Source organism: Leucoraja erinacea, chromosome 15 (assembly GCF_028641065.1).
Source record: "Leucoraja erinacea ecotype New England chromosome 15, Leri_hhj_1, whole genome shotgun sequence".
NCBI classification, from domain to species: Eukaryota; Metazoa; Chordata; class Chondrichthyes; order Rajiformes; family Rajidae; genus Leucoraja; species Leucoraja erinaceus.
The window spans coordinates 10,040,803-10,065,731 of NC_073391.1; the positions used below are offsets into that span (position 1 = coordinate 10,040,803).

General features: G+C 37.3%; 1 protein-coding gene across 2 annotated transcripts in view; it reads right to left on the minus strand.

Annotated features, from left to right (window-relative positions):
• Positions 1-4,862: 4,862 nt before the first annotated feature.
• Positions 4,863-24,929, minus strand: part of ppp2r2d (protein phosphatase 2, regulatory subunit B, delta) — a 58,795-nt gene continuing 38,728 nt past the window's right edge. For both annotated transcript variants that reach the window (XM_055646669.1, XM_055646668.1), the window contains exons 3-10: positions 22,883-22,980; positions 21,655-21,820; positions 16,316-16,428; positions 15,021-15,198; positions 13,793-13,957; positions 9,106-9,275; positions 8,910-9,001; positions 4,863-7,692 (exon numbers count right to left, since the gene is read on the minus strand). In XM_055646669.1, the coding sequence (XP_055502644.1) occupies positions 7,413-7,692; positions 8,910-9,001; positions 9,106-9,275; positions 13,793-13,957; positions 15,021-15,198; positions 16,316-16,428; positions 21,655-21,820; positions 22,883-22,980 (1,262 nt within the window). In that variant the 3' untranslated portion in view covers positions 4,863-7,412. The remainder of the gene's footprint in view (positions 7,693-8,909; positions 9,002-9,105; positions 9,276-13,792; positions 13,958-15,020; positions 15,199-16,315; positions 16,429-21,654; positions 21,821-22,882; positions 22,981-24,929) is intronic.

Below are 24,929 nucleotides of genomic sequence, written 5' to 3' on the forward strand. Positions count from 1 at the left end.
GCACTCCACTCGATTCTTAATTTTACAACAAAAGGTTGTGAATTATTCACTGATTATTTGCACAAAATAGTGGAATCAATTTTTTTATTTAAATCCTTTTCATTTTCTCTAAAGTAGTATGAATATTAGAGGATAGATAAATACGTGAAGATATTGAGCTTCCAAAAACATGAAAGGATAGCAATCGGAAACAAACAAACAAATAAGATTTTGATAAGATTTTTTTTATCAGCTAAAAATACAAGCTTTGCTGCATTAACACATTTTTTTTTAACAAAAAACCTATAAGAACATTGAATTAGTGATTGAATTTTCAATCCCAGCTGTGAATATAAATTCAATAGCAGCTGGTATTTACATAAATAATTTGAGGAAAAACTGCACTGATATAGGGCAAATATGGAGAGACTAAATGCAGATTCAGTGGCCAAATGGTTACCATTTATGTCCTTTCAAGAAGTTGTTCTAGATTAACGCCAGTTCTAAACGGGAAACCAGGATTGAGTTTCCAGTTTGGGATTCCCAAGATGAACACCTACCTTTTCCACACAAAGTTCGGATGATGGATTCCACCTGGAATCTGGAAACAGAATGAAAAGTTGCAGCAATTTCCCTGCATATTATGTTGAAGAATTTGTTTATAGACCAAGTCTCCAATTACCCGAGTTGAGAAAAAAGTTTGTCTGGGGAAAAAAAAAGCATTAAACAATTTATATTGTTTTGATTTAATTGAACTTGGTTTAAAATTAACGGCTGGGTGTGTTGCATTTTTTAGGCTTTTTATCTCATTGGATTTGAATGTGCATAGACATTATCACTACACAGAGTATCTCTGTTGAGAATTGGGTCAGTTTGAGTGTGCAAGTTGGTAAAAGTATCCACAAAAGGTAAGTTTGTACTTTCCATGCAGGAGTGAAGGTGGTTTTATGCTGGCAGCAAGGTCTGGGACTTTTGCCAAATATATTAAGATAACCGCATAGGAGGTAAGTAATAGGAAGTATACAAAGGATTAATGGCCTTAAATTTATTATGCTGTAGTTCGAGACATTTTTCTTAACTATTTTTTATTGAACCTAAACACATTACTACAATTCATGTGTTCTGCTGACTGGATTTTTGTTTGTCAATAATGATTGAAGAACGTTTAGTGCCGTTGCAATATTTATTTACTTCAAAGATCCAGAGATGGGAAGTATGATCAAAACAATTTGAGTATCATTTAATATGTTAACACACTGACCACAGAGTATAGAACAACATAGAACAGTACAGTCAGGCAGCATCTCTGGTGAAAAGTAGGTGACGTTTCAGGTCGAGACATTTGTGACCCTGTGAAGAAGGGTCTCGACCCAAATCACCAATCCCTTTTCTAGAGATGCTACCTGACCCGCTGAGTTACTCTAGCATTTTGTGTCTATCTTTGGTGAAAACCAGCATCTGCAGTTCCTTTACACGTAGAACAGTACAGAACAGGAACAGACCTTTTGAATCATTTGGCAGACATTGTGGGCCAAATTAAACTAATTTCCTCTGCCTTCACGTGATCCATATCTCTCCATTCTCTGCGTATCCGTGGCTGTCTAAAAGCTTCTTAAATGCCACTGTTGTATCTGCATCCACCATCACCAACCCTGGCAGCATGTTCCTGGCAGCCACCCCTGTGTAAAAAAAAAGCTGGCCCTGTACATCTCCTTTAACCTTGGCACTCTCACCTTAAAGCTATGCCCCCGAGTCTTTGACATTTCTACATTGAGAAAAAAAGGTTCTTACAGTCTACCCTATCCATGCCTCTCATAATTTTCTATACTCCTATCAGGTCTCCCCTCAAACTCAACGATCTAGAGAAAAAAATCTAAGTTTGTCCAACGTCTCCTTGCAGTTTTTTTGAGATACAGCATGGAAACAGGCCCTTCTGCTCACTGATGACCATCAATCACACGTCCAAACGAGTTCTACACTATCCCACTTTGAGATCTGCTCTTTACACACTAGGGGCAATTTGCAAAGTCCAATTAACCTACAAACCTGCACTTACTTGGTATGTGGGAGGAAACAGAATCCAGAGGAAACACACACGGTCATATGAAGAATGCACAAACTCCTCAGATAGTGCCCGAAAGTCAGGATCAGACCTGGCTCTTTGGAGCTATGAGGCAGCGGCACTACCGGTTGTGCTACTGTGTTGCCTTACTAGCTGCGCTACTGTGCCACGGGTAGTTAATACCCTCTAGTCCACGAATCAATCTGGTAAACGTCTTCTGCATTGCTTCCACATCCTTCCTGTAATGGGGTGGCGAGAACTGCACACAATACTCCAAATGTAATCTAACCAAATTATTATGTCGACAAAATGACTTCCTGACTCGTGCACACAATGGCCTGACTGATGAAGGCACACAAACACATATGTCTTCTTTACCACTATTTGTACTTGTGTTGCCACTTGCATGGGGCTATGGACTTTGACCTCAATATCCCTCTGTACATCAACACTGTGAATGTTCTTGCTATTAACTGTATAATTTCTCCTTATATTTGATTTCCTAAAGTGCAGTACATCACACTTGCTCGGATTAAAGTCTATCTGCCATTTCTGGACCCAATCTATATCCTGGTGTATCCTATGACAGCCTTCATAACCGTCTGCAACATTAAATTTGGTGTAGTTGGCAAATGTTAATAACAAACCCATCTACATCCAAGTAATTTACATCCATATCAGAATCAGATGTCCCAGCACTGGTCCCTGAGGAGCACCACCAGCCTCTCTCAATAAGCTGATATACTTCCCATCCGATACCTGGGATTTATCCACTTTAATGCTCATCAAGAAATCCAATACCACCTCCTTCATGAGAATGTAGAAAATACCTCAAAAGAACCATTAAAGATTACACATAAATGAAGTACAATAGAAAAGATGGATAGAACAGTTGGATACACCTGAATGCTTAATGTTTACTAATAAACTATGACACATAAGGTGCACAAACAAATCACAGATCTAAATTGAATTTTCTTGGTCCCCACATCCTGAAACTGATGCACTACAGTGCCCTCCATAATGTTTGGGACAAAGACTCATCATTTATTTATTTATTTGCCTTTGTACTCCACAATGTGAGATCTGTAATAGAAAAAAAAAAAAAATCACATGTGGTTAGTGCACATTGTCAGATTTTAATAAAGGCCATTTTTATACATTTTGGTTTCACCATATAAAAATTACAGTGTTTATATAGTCTCCCCTCTTCTCCCCCCCCCCCCCCCCCCCCCATTTCAGGGCACCATAATGTTTGGGACACAGCAATGTCATGTAAATGAAAGTAGTCATGTTTAGTATTTTGTCGCATACCCTTTGCATGCAATGACTGCTTGAAGTCTGCGATTCATAAACATCACCTGTTGTTGGGTGTCTTCTCTGGTGATGCATTGCCAGGCCTGTATTACAGCCATCTTTAGCTTATGCTAGTTTTGGGGGTTAGTACTCTTCAGTTTTCTATTCAGCATATAAAAGGTCAATTTGGTTCAGATCGGTTGATTGACTTGGCCACTCAAGAATTGAACATTTTTAGCTTTGAAAAACTCCCTTGTTGCTTTAGCAGTATGTTTGGGATCATTGTCATGCTATAGAATGAACCGCCGGCCAATGAGTTTCGAGACATTTGTTTGAACTTGAGCAGATAAGATGTGTCTGTACACTTCAGAATTCATTATGCTACTACCATCAGCAGTTGTATCATCAATGAAGATAAGCGAGTCAGTACCTTCAGCAGCCATACATGCCCAGGCCATAACACCCCCACCACCGTGTTTCACAGATGAAGTGGTATGTTTTGGATCTTGGGCAGTTCCTTCTCTCCTCTATAATTTTCTCTTGCCATCACTCTGATATGTTAATCTTCGTCTCATCTGTCCACAAGACCTTTTTCCAGAACTGTGGTTGCTCTTTTAAGCATTTCTTGGCAAACTGGAACCTGGCCATCCTATTTTTGCGGCTAACCAGTGGTTTGCATCTTGCAGTGTAGCCTCTGTATTTCTGTTCATGAAGTCTTCTGCGGAAAGTCGTCATTGACAAATCCACACCCGACCCCTGAAGAGTGTTTCTGATCTGTCAGACAGGTGCTTGGGGATTTTTCTTTATTATAGAGATAATTCTTCTGTCATCAGCTGTGGAGATCTGCCTTGGCTTGCCAGTCCATTTGCAATTAGTAAGCTCACCAGTGCTCTCCTTCCTCTTAATGATATTCCAAACAGTTGATTTTGGTAAGCCTGGGCTTTGGCTGATGTCTCTAACAGTTTTATTCTTGTTTCTCAGTCTCATAATGGCTTCTTTAACTTTCATTGGCACAACTTTGGTCCTCATGTTGATCAACAGCAATAAAAGTTTCCAAGGGTGATGGAAAGACTGGAGGATAGACTAGGTGCTGAGAGCTCTCTTGAACCTGCATTAAGGAGGCAATTAAACACACCTGAGCAATTACAAACACCTGTGATGCCATGTGTCCAAAACATTATTGGGCCCTGAAATGGGGGGGACTATGTATGAACACAGCTGTATTTTCTACATGGTGAAACCAAAATGCAAAAAGTGGCCTTTTATAAAATCTGACAATGCGCACTTCAACCACATGTGATTTTTCTCTATTACAAATCTTAAATTGTGGAGTACAGAGGTCTTTGTCCCAAATATTATGGAGGGCACTGTACATATGAACAAATAGACCAGATTAAAGGGTTTATTTGGCAAGTAATGGAATTTAAATTAAATCATGTGAATTGATGGTAATTAACATGAGAGATTTAATCTAGTAACCTGAAAAGAAAGCCAAAGTCAATACAATATTCAAGAAGAAAAGTGATTTTGCATCTCGTTTCCCATATTTTTAATTCCACTTTGAATCTACACACTAATTACTTCCACAAAATGTTGTGGTCCACAATTTTATAAAGTATCCATTTACTTAGAACTTCATCATTTACAACTTAAAATCTAAAACAGATTTTACACAAATTGTATTAAATAATTGTGCATATATTAAAAAGAGAAATAAAAAGGCACATGCAATATACTTTTTTTGTTAAAAAAGCACACTTGAAATTGTTTTGGCACCAGGTTAAACCTAATGCTTAAATGTGCTAAAACAAAGCACAATTTAAATTGAGTATATCATTACAGCTCATTTACATCTGCAATACATTGTTCCTATTTATATTTTCAAAGCACTTTCACATTGTTAGAACACATTGGAAGCTGCAAGGACATATTATAAACTTTAATTTGTAGACGGTAAGATCATTACAACATTGATTTATACAGCTTTCTGTGCACTTCATATAAAATATGACAGGAACCGTTGAAATTATTATTGCTCTCAATAACATTGTAATTTATCATAATCACCCTTCCACTTTCATGCATAACCACTAATGCCAAAAGTCTTTGCAAGAAAATTACTTTGGACCATTAAATGTTCCACACCTTGAAAAACATTTCAACAGAAATTAAAGTTTTAAAATACTTGACCAAAGTTGATTTTTAATATATCCCAAGCAACTATCATCAATAAAACTATCACTGTGTGAGCAGCTTCTTTGGGGTCTTGGAAAATCAAAAAAAAGGCTCACATTTATAATGGTACCTTTCAGAATTTTACGACAATTTACTCCTTCATTTTGAAGTACAACAACTTTTTATAGGAAATGTGACAACCGGTTTGCACAAAAGAAGCTATTGCAAGCAGCAGTGATATGACCAGATACTGTTTTATGGATGCTAAAACCTAGGATAAAGGTAATCAATTAGGTCTTCGAAAGTGCAGTGAACTTTTTGCAACTCAGTAATTACAATGGAATGCAAGTCTACATATTTGTGCAGGTGTTTCTAAAGTGAAACTTAAACCAACCATCTATGATTCGAAGCCCAGAGTGATATCCACTGAGTCACGGCTAGCACTTACTGGGGGAGAAAGTGGTAAGGGTTTGGAAAGACATTTTAAGTATACCGACTGCATGAGCACAACCTTACATACAGGAGATTTATGAAAATGCATGATGCATGAAAATTCACAACTATGCCAATGCAAGTTATGCAAACTTTATTTATCTCAGGTTTTGATATGAAGGGAGAACTGAAGGCAATAAACATTTGATGATTTCTGTTACCAAAATATGCTTTAAAATTGTGTGTATTTGTACGCACGCGAAAGAGAATACAGAACACACAGAATCTAGAAGTAGAAAGCATGGCAGACAGAATAAATATAGTTATATTGTGAATGTGATAACTTTTGTTTTAACATTGTGGATGCAAAAGAGTAGTTAGCATTCTCTGAAAAACTGAAAGGGATAAATATACATGTCATTATTCGCACAATGCAATGAAAAATCTGAAATTTAGATACATGATGAGGTATAGAATTACTGCCAATTTCCAGCAACATCAAAAGCTTAAGGAAGCACTTTTATATACTGTTGTTTGCAAAATATCTAAGGGAACTTGCTTAACTTTTCCAGTTCTGGTTGAATTGGTTATCCAGATAAAGAAACAAACAAAAAAACTGAATGATTTTCTGAAGACTATAAAAATATAACTTTTTTTCCATTACAACATTTTGTTAGATTTTTCAGTTATTGGTTCTGTGAAATATGATACAAATCAGATTTCTAATGTCATACCATAATGCCACTTATTCTGATGTGCTGAGAAAGTGTAACATAATTATTAAACAATGTTAAGTTCAGTTACTTCAAACTATATTTTCCAGGACATATTGCAAAAAAAAAAATCACAAATCTACATCCATAATTTCAGATTTAAAAACACATTCTTTTTTCTTTTAATTTATTAACTCTTTTAACCCTATGTGGTATGGTTATAGGTAGTTGATGAGTAAAATGTTCTGTGGAAGAAAACATCTGCCGAACCTGCTCAAAGCCCATTAAAGTTCATATTTAGGAACTTGAACCAAAAGGAGTGAGGCCAGAGGAGGAATGTTTACAGGCATAAACAAGTCTAACTCTTGTTCAAAAGGCGAAAATATACAGGAAGAATAGGTTACACAGACATTAAACTATGCCTTGTGATTCGCTGTGGTCTTTTGTCATTGTGGAAAGTTCAGTCTTGATTAAATCATGATTGGAGAGATAGTCTCACGCCCAGCACTGTCTTTCCAGTTTACTCCCAGTTGGTTTCTCACATCTATAGATATAGTTGATGATAGTAACACCCTGACTGAAGGCAGAAATGCATCTCACGATTGAATGAACAAATGGGTAATTGTTACTTCTGTAGCTGTACCAGGACATTAATTCATCAAGTAGATTAATTTTGGAGGACCAGATCTCTATTCCTGGAAAAGAATGGCTGGACTGAACCAAGTTAGAATGCCTTGGCATAAAACAAGCCAGTTTTAATTTATTTTGTCCTGGAATATATACAAATTATTAGTTGCAGCAACAGCTATGATGTTCTCTTTATGATGCCAAGCTGTATGCAGAATCTTCTTGTTGAAGTCCAGACTATCAACACTAATTTCATCTTTCTTCCTTTTTCCGCCTGTGCAAACCTTACGTGGCTTCAAGATGGCACGCGGTTTACTGCTTTCTCGAGATGCCTCGAGAGTGATGTCACGTTTGGTATTTCTGTCAAACATTCGGAAGAAGTTGTTGTAGGAGCCGGTCATAATAGCACTGTTTATAAAACAAAATTAAAACTAGTGTCACGGCAAACAAAATTTTATAAGTACATGACATTCAGAAAAAATGACTGCAGATCCAAATCTATTTCCTGATGTCAGGTGTTATGACAAATATTGATGGCATTATGAAAAGATATGCCGTTACTAATGTTCCCTATGACATCCCATAAAATCAAGCAGCATACAATTAATGAAACGCAGCGAGGAATGTTACCATCATTTCAATAACTTGCAAAATTAAATACTTCATACTTCAAGTGACGTATGAAGTATCAATTTTTTCACTTGCCTTTTCTTTTCATTCTATATAGGGAATGAATGAATACGTTTATTGGCCAAGTATTCACATACAAGGAATCACTTCATTACCATTCAGTGAGTATTTTTTTTGCCTTTAATAAAACCTTTATTGTTTGGTGGAATTTGAATCGCACAGCACTGTATGGCCGAGCTCTACTTACAGTAAGGAAAAGTGCCCGGAGTACTTACTCAACTGTAGTACAATTCTAAATCTGCAAACACTTGTATGATGCTGTTTTTTTTGCTAGTTTCACATGATTAGCAAACCCAATCTAAACCAGGTACAATCATATAATAAAGAAGAAGATATAAAATAAGGTATCTAACACTGTTTCCCCTCTAGGTATAAATGAATTATATCATAGTATACAATAAAAGGAACACACCACTATAACATAATCACAGCGATAAACATAGAACCAAAGTACTGTACATAGTAAGCTTAGCAACAGAAGAGGGAATTGTTAACAAATAAAACCTTCTAGTCTGCATCAGGTTAGGATTTGAAAAGGATCCCCATTCATCAAATTTCTGAAAAATTGGACAAGTGGAACTATCCAAATGCAAACTTGCTAATGCAAACAGCAGTCACTGAAGGCAAAGCATATACCAACAGTTATGAGGTAAATGGTCAGTTTTTGTTGTGATAATGGGAAAAAGTGGAATGGTGAGTCGCACAGACATTTTTATCTTTCACTGAATATATAGTACATGAGCCAGAACCGCAAGAGTACAAGTTTATTAATTCATATAATGGGGAAGAGGTTTGAACAACAAAGCACTCCCATGAAATGCACTGAAGTGTGAGCATAGTTTTTTCAATAATAATCTGGGATATGAAATGTTACTTAGGTACTAGATTACAACTGAATTGGCTGTAAACAGCCACGTCAATAAATACTACATTACCTGTCTGAACCATTCCAACAACACTCAAACTTGTCAAAGATGCAGTCATTCTCGTACAAAGAACATAACTTGCTCCGCAAATATTCATGAACCTGGAAATATGAAGCATCAAAACAAACCACAAATCAATGATCAGAATTATTAAAGGAAAAATAATTTTGAAGTAAAAGCATTATCAACAGTCTAAAATACTCGCCTGGTACGTTTCCACTGGTCTAGTTTCCATATTAACATCCCACACCTTGACAGATAAATAGTCTCTTGTCATCATGTACCGCCCATTATGGCTGAACTTCACATCAGAAATTGAGGAGATGATTTCGGAGAAAAATGATCTACTGCTTGGATCTTCTGGTTCTTCAAAAACTAGATGCAAAATATTAACAGAGGTTAAACATCTCTATCTGATCAGTCAATTAATCACTTTTGTAGGAAGAATGTAGTAACTTAAATATTGTTGCTATAAGAGCAAACAGAATGTGGGTATTTGGCAGCAAATCAGAAGTATGGTGGAATGCTCACCGTTTGCTTAGCTGAATGCAACAATCAAACACTCCATACCATCCAGGGAAAAGCAGTCTGCTTGATTGGCTCTCTATCCATAAACCTAGCCATTTATTTCCTCCATCATTAGCATGCCACTGCAGCATTGTGCATCATCTACAATAAAAAGGTGCCTCTCAACCTCTTCTTCCATGAAACATGAGGGCAGTAGGCACACACAAACACCTACACATTCCCTCTAGTTACACAGATAGAGCATAGAAAAATACCAAACAGGAACAGGCCCTTTGCCCTACAATGTCTTTGGTGAACATAATGGCAAGTAAAACTATATCTCATCTGCCTACACATGATCCATATCCCTCCATTCCCTGCCTATCCATGTGCCTAGCTAAAAGCCCCTTAAACACCACTATTGTATCCAGTCCTAACTTGGAAAGATTGGCATTCCTTAATTATTTTAGGAGCTCCATCGCCATAATGCTGTTTCAGATCACATTAAGTACTGCAGCAGTTCAAGAACTGTTTGGCTTATCATCACCTTAAGAAATCACTAAGAATAGGCCCCACATGCTGGGCTTGTGAGCATGAACCATATCCCAGGAATAAACAAATGAAGATCAGCAATGCTGGACAACCTTGCATAATTACTTCTATTTAAAACAGCATCTTGAAGAAGAGCACAAATATTGAACGAATAAATACTGTGACAAGTAGAAGCTTCCAAACCAACTTTACCATTTGATAAGATAATGAATGACCATCATCCTCCACTCCACTCCACTCTCACACCATCCTAAAGCTCTTTAGTATCCACAAATCTTCTGAACTTCATCCTGTATATTCTCAAAAGCTGAGCATCTGGTGTGTGAAATCCCAACGTTCATAGTCCTCCACATCTCTGTGATAAATATGTATCTCCAGTGTTGAGACTATGAACGTTAGCTCCAGATCCTCCAGAAAAGGAAACTTCCCATTTTTTCTGATAAGGATTCCAGTATTTTGCATGTGCTTTTCAACTAAAGTTACTGTATTCGAAAAGAGTGTTATCTGCAAAAGTCTGGCATAGAAACACACTGTTCTCAGATTTCAAAACAGATAAATCATTGACATTCTCACAGGTGTCATAAAGTTTGTTTAATGCCAATTCTAAAAATGTACAACTGCCAATAAATAAGCCATCTATTTAAGTAATTACATTTATTAACTTATCTACAATCACACCTTACCAACTGTTCACAAGCAAAAATAAGTGCATAATTAGGTTGGTTCCATAACCTGTGATCATAACTGTTCAAGGAAGCAAAGTAGCACTTTCAACCAAGAAGGCAATCAACAACAGATGTAAACCATAGGAGTATGTTAAAATAATAGATTTAAGAGTACAAGGATCAGAAATGTAAAGCATGATGATATATACACAGAAAATTGGCAGTATGTAAGCAGTTGTGGTTCTGCAACAATTGTCATGGTCAGGTTTTATCAATGGGAAGAAAGGCAATAAAATGGGACTTTTGAGATGTTGCATAGGATAATACTGCTCAGATCAGAATAGATTACCACAAGAACCTTTGAAGATCACAGGGGTGTACATTTGAAAGTTTCACCAGCGAAAGATTGCTGAAATCTCATACAGATTACACAAATTCTTAATTAACCATTTATTCCATGATCTCTTATTCATGGAAATCTTCTCCTGGTTGTTCTGGGGTTCGGTCTCTTCCCAACAACCACTTCCCTGCCTGTCATACAAAGAATTGCCACCTGCAATACGCTAAGATATTTCCCTAGCAATCTGTGATTCTGCTATTTCAGTTTGCAGGGTTTGATTATAGATTTCCACGGCACATTTAATTATGATCCAGATGGTTAAATATAGCGCTCCCTAATTTTATGTATTATAATTGGGCAGTAAATATTAAAAATATGATTCACCTGCTGGACAATTCTGCACAGCAGGCGGACTGGATGGTAATGGAAAAAGGGGACTGCTCCCCGAGTAATATAGGAGCGACCATCCTCTCACCAATAAATTTGAATAATAAAAATTATAATAAAAATCCAATTGTACATAACACAATAAGAACATGGAAACAAATAAAACAGAATTTAAAATTAAGAAACCTATCTCTTTTATACCAATAGTCAATAATCCATCGTTTAAACCATCAATCATAGACAAATCATTTATACAATGGGAAAGAATGGGAATCAAAACGCTCGAAGATCTGTATGAATTGGGGAATTTACTATCATTTCAACAACTACAACTGAAATATAATTTGAAAAATAACCAATATTTTAAATATCTTCAAATTTGTGATTATCTGTAAAAACACACAAAAGACTATCATAATATGCCTTCCGACTTATTGGATGAAGCAATGAAGACAAAGGCGGAATCAGCTAATTTAATATCGTACCTATATAATATCATTTTAAACATAGAAATACCCACAACAGATGGAATAAGAAAAGATTGGGAACAAGAATTAGCTATAAAAATCTCAAAAGAGACCTGGGATAATCATTTACTACAGGTGCATAAATGTTCGATCAATGTACGACATACACTCATCCAATTTAAAACATTACATAGATTATATTATTCAAAAACTAAATTAAATAAAATCTTCCCTAATGTTTCACCAATCTGTGATAAATGCCTGTGTCAAGAAGCTACCATAGCGCACTCTTTTGTTTTTTGTACAAATATCCAAAAATTCTGGTATGAAATATTTGATATTTTTTCAAAATTGATCAAAATAAAACTGGTACCAAAACCAGAATGGATTATCTTCGGAATATCGGAAGGTAACCCCGAACTAAACGTGTTTCAGAAGAATTTATTTAATTACGGGCTAATAATGGGAAAAAAGCTTATACTTAAATTCTGGAAAAATGCGCCCACACCAACAATAAAAATGTGGATATCAAATATGTTTGAAACATTACATCTGGAAGAGATGAGATTCATCTTAGCAGGTAAAGCAGACCAATTCCACAAGACGTGGTCTATGTTTATGGACCTATTACAAGTATGAGGTGCAATAGTAATTTAAATAAACAAATAAATAAATAAGTGGTATCAGGACCTGGTAACGGGAGGTAAAACAACAAAAACAGACTTAGTTGGTAGTCCCCTTTCTGCGGAGTTTAATGTTATAATAGAGCGATTGTTCCTATTTTCTCTTTCTTTCTTTTCTAGGATCTATTTTCTCACTTTACTTCCTTCTCCAACTTCTTTTCTAAGGGGCTTTATTTTCCCAACACTCTTGCACTTCACGACTCTCGCGCACTTTCTTTACTTTCCTTACTTCTACCTTTTTCTTAAAGCTCAAAAAAAATGAAGCGGTACAAAAAATGTATTAAGATATATGTGTTGTGTAGTATTGTAATTTACCGTACTTCTAATAAAAATAAAATTAAAAAAAAAAAAAAAAAAAAATTATGATCCAGTTGGTTAAATATACTTAGTTATAACAATTTCCTAGGATCTGACGGGAATTAATAGCCTTTGCTACAAGGATTGCCCTGATCTCCTAATCACTAATTTTGCAATTTTAGTGCATCAGGTAGTAAGGATTAATGTTCACAATTATCTGTTCATTGTCGCATGCAAGTTGCTTCTGAGGGTTGTATCACTCATAGTGAATGATCAATGGGTATATTGTCCATTTCCATCCCTACCCAAAAATCCACAACATGCGCAAGATTGTTACAAAATTGGCATATTATAAATCAGAAATAAATTGGCTGTGTTTTACAAATAATATGTTCATATGAGTATCTGATAGATGTGGCTAATGACCTTTAGATATTTAGAATTTTTAGCTATATACATATTAGGATGTGCTATCAATCAAATATCAGTCCCGATACCCAGGGATATAAATATAGCACCTTTCCAACTATGAATACCACAGAAGATAGGCACAAAATGCTGGAGTACCACAGTGGGACAGGTCAAGACAGCTACATTCAAATAGTAAAACTGAGAGGGGAGGCTACAAATGTCAGAACGTTAGTAATTAGAGGCAGGCCATGTTTGGGCAGATGAGACTTTGATATTTAACTCTCTTCCTATGGGAATATATGTTGGGTTTCTTCTGGTAGGTTTTCTTAAAAAAATATATATACATTGAATATCTGTAAATCCATTGTGTTTGTTTTAAAATAAGAAATCTTTCATTTCATTGACCACATGGAAGAAAAATCAGAAGAAGCAAATTATCAGGTGTAGTCATAGTAACTTAAATAATTTGTTGTTTGGATGAAAAAAAAAGTTGGCAAACCTCAATTAAAACACGATAAATTCAGAAATTACTGTTGATTAATAACTTGATATATGCAACTTCCAAGTAATAGTGTATACTTACATTTTGAATGCTTGTCGCAGAGGGCACCAGCCCGCATATCACAGAGTCTTATTGTTCCTTTACTACTGCTATAGGCAAACACATTGCACTGATGAGGATGACATTCTGCTGCTGTAATAACTTCTGTCAGCTCTTCCATGTTGGCAGGTTTAATGTCTACAATGTCTTTAGCAGTTTGTTAAGGACAATTTTATGATTAAACATGGAAACAGTTGCATGTACATTTTAACATGCTAAAATTGTATATTAATGGTTTACAATAAAAATAAAGTCTATCCAAATATATAACAAATGTAAGGAAGATAGGAAGAGAATAAAATTACCAATTTAGATCAACTATTGTACATGGTCAGATGTATTCTAAAGTACAAGGATACAAAATAATTCATAATTTTAAGAAAGGGAATCTGATCTTTAAGCACATTATTACCATAATACACAACTAAAATTAAAATGCTTGCCTTTGCATCATCTCTGTGGTAAGGATCAAATAGCTAATGTGGAAAACTACATCAGACAAAAATAATGTCTGGAGAAACTTCTTCAGAAGAAGGGTCCCAACTCAAAACATTGTCTGTCCATTCCCTCCACAGGTGCTGTCTGACCAACCTTTTGTTGTTTGTTCGAGCTTCCATCCAGCATCTGCAGTTTCTTGTGTTTTGAATGTTGCATGAATTTTGGACAATGGCTTTTCTGAATATTTATGGTACTATGAATATATTGGGCACAAAATCGGTTTACACATATCCAAAAAAATGTGCACTTTAATTTGAGTTAACCCGAGCCTTTATCAAAATCATCTCATATTTTGACCCTATTTTCCATTTCACCAGCAAATTTTCTCTGGTGTAAAACTCGGTCAATTTAAATCAATAGTGTAACAGTCAAATTTCATCTGCAGTGAAATTTTCCACCATTCTGGTTTGAATAACAACTGTTTTTATTGTCATTATTTATTGTCGTTATTTATTTGCACAAGAATCAAGTTTTGCTAACCTCATTTGTCCTGAAGTTGGTCTATTTAAAAGGGCTAACACTCAAATGGAAGCTGCTGTTGCAACAGCAGATGCATCAGTTTTTACAAATCCGTAAAAGAGAACAACAATACTAATTTCCTTCAGCTAAAAAAAAAAGATTTGCATTGGTCTGGGTGAAAGAATTTTTTATAGACAGCACTAAAACAGACATCACAATATACTGGAATAGAAACAGTTTGAAAAAAGGATACTAAAACTTCTATCTGTAATTTCTAAATGCCACAAGTTAATTCTAAGATCATCTGATGAAAGGTAGGTTTCATAGTCACTATTTACTGAAATTGAGTTAATGTGATATGTGTGCGCATTTGCAAATACTCTTCGGGGACTTGCTTCTACCATCAAGTCCATAGGTTTCAGTACTGGTACCTGTCAAGTTAAAATAAAAGCATTTTCTAAAAGAGAATTTTATCTTTCATTTAGTTACTAAGTACTCAAATATTTACAAGCTTTTTCTCAACCCAGCTACTCGGGGTTCCTTGAGTTGTGTTTTCTAATGAACTACTGAATTATGAGTTATTTTTCTAGAATACCATAAGAAAAGTATAACAATTGATTAGAATATGAAGAATATAATATCTCAGTTAGATTTGTTCGAAAACAAATATTTTTAGCTTATCTTAACATTTATTTACAGACTGTGAAAAGCAAATCAGTTTTATTGTTGTTAACAGTCAAATAAAGAAATATTCCTTAATTAACCTGGTTTACATGTAGAATTAGCAAAGTATATAACAAAATATGAAATACTTTGATAAAATCCTGAGCGCATGCCCCAGTGGTGGCCAGTTACAGCATCCGAGATAATACACAGATGCTCTGGACACAGGGACTTATTTTCTTGGCTAATTTCCCCATAAGCTTTTATTGAGCTATTCACATTAACCATCAAGATATATTTCCAAATGAAAACAATACCAATTGTTTAACCTACTTTTAAAATTTAATGACTGTCTATGAGGGAAAGAAAGGATTGAAAAACAAGTTATAATGTTCCCATTAGCATCAGAATCGTAGGCTTCAATAATTTCCCAAATATACCCTGAATATTCTCAAACAGAAACAGTTTCAATATTAAATTCATTTAATTTGTACACAGGTTAAATTAAGGAACACCTTAACATTTACTAGTGTACAAAACACAATTTGAAAGTAGTACTCAACCATTTGAAATATTGTTCATTGATCAAAGCAGACTATTGGCACATGGGATTGATATATTTAAACATTCATCATTTAGGTCTAGTTCTAAAGATGGGAACAACCCTGATATGGCTCTTAAATTAACTTAGTAACAAATCAGCTCACTAAAAAATGTTTAATTCAGACAGAATCAATTAAATTGTGGTAATCCAGAAATAATTAAAAGTTCTTACTAAGTGGAACTATCTCTCTGAATAACCCATGCAAACCTATCAAAATCATATGCCAATACCCACACAAATTGATGACCGTAAGTCAGATCAATCATATTAGCATTTCATACCCGCAGAGTGGTAATTCTGACAGGATCCCTAAATCTTCCATCTTCTTCCTTCAAATTATAGCCTTCTGCTCGTTTGTCCCTTTCACTTATCTTCCACAATTTAATAGTTTTATCTGAAAGTCACAAGTTAAACCATAAAGTTTATATTCTTTGGAATTACTTACTTCTAGAGCATTTGGATTTGAATCGATGGAAAAATTCTTAGACATTCACTCAAATCCAAAAATGTCATGATAGTTATCAGATTGTAGCCTTCTGTGTAATTTCGCCACCATTCCTTATATTTTAACAATCATTCTTAAGGGGTTGGACAGGCTAGATGCAGGAATTGCTCCCGATGTTGGGGAAGTCCAGGACAAGGGGTCACAGCTTAAGGATAAGGGGGAAATCCTTTAAAACCGAGATGAGAAGAACTTTTTTCACACAGAGAGTGGTGAATCTCTGGAACTCTCTGCCGCAGAGGGTTCGAGGCCAGTTCATTGGCTATATTTAAGAGGGAGTTAGATTTCTAAGGGGATCAGAGGGTATGGAGAGAAGGCAGGTACGGGATACTGAGTTGGATGATCAGCCATGATCATATTGAATGGCGGTTTTCGAACAATGGCCTACTCCTGCACCTAATTTCTATGTTTCTATTAAACTTCAAAAACATTTCCATATAAAGCACCTTGGGATATTCAGGATATCTTAAAACATTGAAAAAGATTCTCATCTCAAATTGCAAGTTTTAGCTTTTTGATCCTGTGACTATCTTCAAATAACTGAATGTAGTCAAATTTAGTCAAAGTACACATGAACATAGTATGGAGAATAAATCCTGAGGAGTCATACTTGACAATGGAATGATGTGTTCTCTATCTATGTACATAGGCAAAATGCTCTCTCTTCAATTCTATGTACATAGGCAAAATGCTCTCTCTTCAATTCTTTAAAAGCATCAACCTAAATATTCCAGTGCATCTACTGCTAAATTAGTATTTCTCAATAACTATTTCATAGACCCATGCCAGTCCAAGTGAGTAGAGATTTGAAAATAAAAATTCAGGAAGAAAAGATGCAGATTTCATATGAATTCCGAGCGAAGGACCATGTCACAAAACCCCAAACAACTTACATGAGTTTACACTCTGACCCAACCCACCTTCGCTTTCCTTTTAAAACTTCATTTGCATATAGTTTTCAATTGAAACTAATAGCAGCAAAAATCAGCAGGTTTAAAAAAGGATATTAATTTTCCCATGCTCGGCTTTGTTAAAGCCGATACAGCTGGGTCATTTTTTTGGAACAAGGAAATGTTTCAGGAAACAACAAAGATGAGACAAGTGATGAGTTATTAATAAAAAACAATATGTCGGGAAAATAATGAGGAAGCATTTGGCGCACAACATAAAATGTAAGGCTTCACATATAAAGTATGAGATTTGTTTAAAGCAGGGAAATAGAGTGTACTTAACCTCAGCATGTATGTGGTGCAAGGGTCAATTTTGAGCAGCAATGCCACGGAACCTTCTAAACCATTACCTTGGGGCCAAACACCCAAATTTGAAAGGTCAATATAATTCCTCCATGGAAGCAAGATGAATTGGTAAGCTAAGTAAAAACCACAGCAACTTGCTGCAGCACAACAGAATATGTAAACATAGTACACAACGGGAGAAGAAAAAATAATTCAGTGTATACACATACTCAATAAATAAGATATAGAGCAATATTAATAATAATCTGTAGTTCAGAGCTTATTTGTTGTTGTGTTTAATAGCCTGATGGCTGTAGGGAAGAAGCTGTTCCTGAACCTGGACGTTACAGTTTTCAGGCTCCTGTACCTTCTTCCCGATGGCAGTGGTGAAATGAGTGTGTGGCCAGGATGTTGTGGGTCTTTGATGATGTTGGCTGCCTTTTTGAGGCAGCGACTTCGATAGATCCCTTCAATGGTGGGGAGGTCAAAGCTGGTGATGGACTGGGCAGTGGTCACAACATTTTGTCGTCTTTTCCGCGCCTGGACGTTCAAGTTGCCGAACCAGGCCACGTTGCAACCATTCAGTATTCTCTCTACTGTGCGCCTGTAGAAGTACAGAAGAATCCTCTCTGACATGCCGAATCTCCGTAATCTTCTCAGGAAGTAGAGTCGCTTATTTGCTTTCTTTAGAATTGCATCAGTGTGCTGGCTCCAGGAAAGATCTTCGGAAATATGCACACTCAGGAATCCTTCCCCTACCAAAGTCCACAATCAGTTCCTTGGTTTTACTGATGTTGAGAGCCAGGTTGTTGTGCTGGCACCATTTGGTCAATCGGTTGATCTCACTTTGATATTCTGACTTATCACCATCTTTGATTCGTCCAACAACAGTGGTGTCATCATCAAACTTAATGATGGAGTTCGCGCTATGTCCGGCTACGCAGTCATGGTTATGGAGCGAGCGAAGCAGGGGGCTGAGCACGCAGCTTTGAGGTGCTCCCATACTGATTGTTATTGAGGATGAAGTGTTTCTGCCAATTCGAATTGACTGTGGTCTGTGGATGAGGAAGTCGAGGATCCAATTGCAGAGGGATGCGCAGAGACCAAGTTCCGTGAGCTTGGTAACCAGCTTGGAGGGAATGATGGTATCAAACGCCGAGCTGTAGGCTATAAATAACAGCCTGACGTAAGTGTTTTTATTGTCCAAGTGGTACTATGCGGAGTGGAGAGCCAGTGAGATCGCATCCTCTGTTGACCTGTTGTGGCGGTAGGCGAACTGTAGTGGGTCGAGGTTCTCGTCAAGGTAGGAGTTGATATGCGCCATAGCCAACCTCTCAAAGCACTTCATCACCAGAGACGTTAGTGCCACTGGTCGATATTCATTTAGGCACGTCACCTTACTCTTCTTGGGCACTATGGATGCTCTCTTAAAGCAGTGGGAACCCAAGAAGTGAAAGGTTGAAAATGTCCACAAAAACTCCCGCCAGTTGGTCTGCACAGGTTTTGAGAACTTGACCGGGTATACCCGGTCCAGGCGCTTTCCAAGGGTTCACCCCCCTGAAGGATCTTCTGACGTCGGGCTCTGTGACTGTGATTGTAATACCATCAGGGCGAATGGGGGCTCGGGAAGGCACATCAGTGTTTTCCCTATCAAAGCATGTGTAGAACGCATTGAGCTCGTCAGGGAGTGATGCTTCGCTGTTGTTTGAGCTGCCTCCCGATTCCGCCTTGTAGGAGGTGATGGCATTCGAGTCTTGCCACAGTTGCCGAACATCCGCCTCATCCTCCAGCTCAGAGCAGAAGCCCCTTTTGGCCTTTTTGATGGCCTGGTCATGGTCATTTCTGGACTTTTTATAGACCTCTGCATCACCAGACTTGAATGCCTGAGACCTGGTCTTCAGATGTATGTGGATCTCGTGGTTCATCCAAGGCTTCTGGTGCTGTTTGACAGACTACAGGTGCTGTTTGTACGGAGTGGGGTTTCTCCAAGATCTTCAATTTTCTCCCACACTCCAAAGACGAACAGTTTTGTAGGTTAATTGGCTTGGTATAAGTGTAAATTGTCCCTAGTGGGTGTAGGATAGTGCTAATGTGCGAGGATCGCTGGTCGGCGCGGTTGCTAAAAAAGAGTGTCAGTGGATGTGGAGCACAGAATCTGGTGAAGAACCTGGCTTTAGTTTTCCCTGCATTTAGTCAGACTCAGTGGGCCGAAGGGCCTGTTTCCACGCTATATCTCCAAACTTAACTGCACTCCCTCCTTCCAAATTGGTGCAAAGTTGTGGCCCAAATGCACATTTTCAACATTAAAAATATGCTGCTTGATAGTCCATTTAAATCTTGGTTTGGAATGATTGCTATGTGCAAGCCATATTGGGGAGGGAAAGAGTAATCAAATTTGGATATCAGCATTGTGATGGATGTGGGCAGAAAGGAAGATCGGGACATTGACTAGGACGCAGCAGATTTACTTTTAGACTTAGAGATACAGTGCGAAAATAGGCCTGTCAGCACTCCAAGTCCGCGCTGACCAGTGATCACCCCATACACCAGCACTATCCTGCACACTGGGGACAAAGTAAAATTTTATCGAAGCCAATTATCCTGTATGTCTTTCGCCTTAATTTAGTTCAACAAAGAAACTGACAAGTTACTAAAGAAGGAGGAAACTGTAGCATTCGGAGAAAACCCTTGCTGTCTCAGAGAGAACATATAAATTCCGTACAGACAGCACCTGTAGTCAGGGATTGAACCAGAGTCTGTGGCATTGTGAGGCAACAACTCTACTGCTGCCTCTGTGCCACCCTGGGTCTGGGAGGAAGTAAGGCGAGGAAAGGGAGATGTATAAATAAATCACTGTAGTGTGGGCAAGCAAAGTTGTCTTGAGGAATCAAAAGCTCACCTGGCAATCTTAGACACCAGTGGGAAGATGTTTTTCTAGGAGTGTACAACAAGGGGTCATCCTGGGATGAAGTAGTCCAACTTTACCCAATCTAAAAGGGTTGTTGCACAGGGAGTGACATTAGTCCGTGCACCCAACAGAAGTTAGGTCAGGTCAGAATTCAAATCTATTAGCCCCAAATGTATTTATGGAGTGATGCAAAGTGATCTGAAAAAGATTACTCTGAGCAGGAAGAAAAGTGATCTTCCATAACGCAAAACAAAATAAGCGTAATGGAATTAAATGTTTAGAATATCAAATCTTGTTCGGAGTGGAATTCCAACGACTAATGATGTCCAAATGACCTTTCTACACATGGGTATTGTCAGAGGCGGGATCATATTATCACATGGTATTTGCGCATATTTTCATAGTAAGATCACCAGAGTGTTATTAACAGGAGAAATTGCTGCCTATGAGATGAAGATTAATTTATATCAGAGTGATGGCAAAAGCAATATATGGAGGAAAGAAGGAACTGCCCAAAATCCAAAGCATACCACCTCATCTGTGAAACACGGTGGTGGGGGTGCTGTGGCCTGGGCATGTATGGCGGCTGAAGGTACTGGCTCACTTATCTTCATTGATACAACTGCTGATGGTAGTAGCATAATGAATTCTGATTGGTACAGACAGATTCCATCTGCTCAAGTTCAAACAAATGCCTTAAAACTCATTAGCCGGTGGTTCATTCTACTGCAAGACAATGATTCCAAACATACTGCTAAATGTCTACATAATGTATAAACACTGCTGTAATTTATATTTGGTGAAACCAAAATGTATAAAAATGGTCTTTATTAAAATCTGACAATGTGCACTTTAACCACATGTGATGTTTTCCATTACAAATCTCAAATTATGCAGTAGAGGCAAATAAATAAATGATGGGTCGTTGTCACAAACATTATGGAGGGCACTGTAGATAATGGAATTTGAACTCACCATTTGTAGACAGTAAGAAATGAGCAGCATTCTGTTGGGGTAACCATCTGATTTTATTAATTTTTTCCTCAATTTCTAGACTTTTCAAATAATCAAACTCTGGTTCATGACTCTGAAATGTACTGTAAACATTGTATTCGCCTCTATGGTGGGGTCTGCTTTTATTCTGCAAAACAAACAGGAAATTATGCTGTAACTTAATGTATTAAACGTGTATTTACATGCTTAATACATCTTCAACAGAATGGTTAATGGTAGAAATCTCTGTATATATTAATCTTGATACCCATTACTCAAAACCATCGACGTATCTTTGAAAAATTGAAGCAACTTAAAAAATTCACTGAGTTAAATATAAACCATAGAAGTTTCTCTTCCATCTAGAGTGCCGTTTTCACTTTACCAACATAATCTTCAGAAATCACTGAACTGACAAAACTGTCATGCATTTATGAAGTGTGCTCAATATAAAATATCCTGAATTTTTATGCTCTACCACAATAGTAGTTTAAAAATATATATATATATTAAAAGAAATTGCTAAACATTATTTTTGCTTCTATCTTTACCTCAAATGAGTGTTCCAATCTTTATATTGCATTCTGCAAAATTCTGAAAATGTGTGTTATAAATTCCAACTTCTAGCCTCTGGGTTGCTGACTGTGAATTAATTATTCAATGTGCTTGATCTCTGGGCCAGCTTGATATCATTGTTGATATCACTCCAAATGGGACTAATTCCTTAGACAATTGAATCATTGACGATTACCGACATTGAAAAATTTGAAGTCAATGCAACACAAATTGCGAGATCTTTCTGGGCAAATGTCTTCAAAATTAAAGAACATTATTTCATCATTGACCATAAAATGCAAGCTAATGAGAAATAAATCAACCTACATGTAAAGGTTTACAATGACGAAATTTAAAGGAAAGGTAAACACAAAATGCTGGAGTAACTAAGCGGGGCAGGCAGCATCTCTGGAGAGAAGGAATGGGTGACGTTTTGGGTCGAAATCGGATATGCAAATGTATGCAAATTAATCAAGATGGGTGCCAGTAGTCAAATATTATACTACTGAGTGGTAACAATTATGAAGAGTGAACCGATATCCAGCACTCAAATGTCATGTCAAGGTCCCAATGCAACCCAAACGTTTTGTCTGCCCAGATGAATTTTAAACTTGTCTATAAAAAAGCATCTCTATTACACCATATATTTACTAACCTCTTGCTCCCGTTGAAATATAACAACTCTGCCGCCTTTATCACCAGTCGCCAGTAGATCTCCAGAGTAGTTGAATTCAACAGTTGAAATTATATCCGCTGAAAAAGAATATAACACTCAGTACCGAAAATATCGGCATCAGTCTGAAAGAATACTTTTGCGACTTTGAAATAAATATATAAAATGATTCGATTCTAATACAAGTAAATATGTTCCACCAAAGACATTTCATCTCATGGCCCAGTCAATATCTATACTGCAAAATTCCCTTAAATAGGTTAAATGATCTAATTGTTGAATTAGGACCTGGCTCTGACTGTTATATTTCCCCTTTAATATAATAGTGACTGCATACGGTCGATTCTGGACCATCCTGGTGTTAAAATTATAAAAATTAGTCCAATATAAACAGCTAATGATAGAGATGGATACCGGAACAGAAGATTTACAAGAAACAAGCACCCGCCACATACAAGATACAAGATACATTTAATTGTCATTTGGACCCCTTGAGGTCCAAACGAAATGCCGTTTCTGCAGCCATACATTACAAACACATAGACCCAAGACACAACATAATTTACATAAACATCCATCACATCGCTGTGATGGAAGGCCAAATCAACTTATCTCTCCACTGCACTCGCCCCCCCCCCGATGTCAGAGTCAAAGTCAAAGCCCCCGGCTGGCGATGGCAATTGTCCCGCGGCCATTAAAGCCATCACGGTTGATGGGAATCTCGCAAATCGGTTCCTTGGTGTTAGAAGCCCTTCTGCGTGCGATTGAATTATTCAGCCGCGCGGGGCATTGACAAAGTATTTCAATGGCTCTGTACAGATTAGCCCCGGCAGTGGTCTAGACAGAGTCCCCGTTCTGCCAGTCACTGTTGCGAGAGCCCTAAAAAGCGGTCTCCCTCCAGGGATCCGCGGGCTCCCGGTGCCGCCGTCCACAGACCTGCCGTTGGAGCCTCCGACTCTCCGGTCGAGCCACAGCAGCAGCAGCAGCGCTCCTCCACCGCTCCACCCGCTCCGGACTCGGCCAGCCCCGCGACGGTGACGGTGAGTCGTAGCACCAGAGTCCCCGGTCTCTTCCTGTTGGAGGCCGCTCCTCGTTGCGGCCCCAACGACAACGGGAACCCGACGAGAAAAGGTCGGGTCTCCGCATATCTCAGCATTTACAAATGGACGCATGTTAGTAGCACCTGACATGACGTAGCAGTTTGCTTCTGATATGTAAATTTTCTAATCCAGGATTACCAGTCCTAAATATCACAATTCAAAATTAAATTGCTGTTTACAAACAATGTGTTACTCAGCTCAAACAAAGAAGAGGAAAAGAATCACGGTTAATGGGAATCTTGAAATCCGTTCCATATCGTGTTGAATTACTTCTGGACTCAATTGAATTATTCAACTCATTTATTCACAAAGTATTTCAATGGATGTACAGATTACTGCCATAATTCTGTTGGTTCAAACTAAAAATACTTTTATTTCTTGCAATCTTTATAATTTAAATTTCAGAAGGTAGATACCTCAAAATAGGAAGAAAACTATTGTAAAAATCGGTAAAACTAATTGTACACAATACACACTCAGGGCAGAATACCATCCACAAATAAGTCCTCAAGCTTAAGGTGATTTTGCAAGCCAAGTGATCAATATTTGTTTCTCTTTCCACAAATGCTAAATAGTCCTTTTTGGTGCCCTAGTCTTCAATGACTAAATTAATATTTGTAATATTTGCACATTTATTAGAAACTCCAATACTCAGTTTAAGGATACCTAAATAAGTTAACCAATTCTTTAGTTTAATTAACATTGAGATTAGGATAGCCACGTCTTCTTCCATTTTGAGATGATTCATTTTGAGAAGTCTCTCTCCATTGCAGGTGATAAGACATCTGACCGATATCCACTATAAACCCACTGACTGCCATGGCTATCTAGACTACACTTCTTCCCACCCTGCTTCCTGTAAGGACTCCATCCCCCACTCCCAATCAATATGCCGTTTCTCTTTCCACAAATGCTTCCTACCGGGTTTT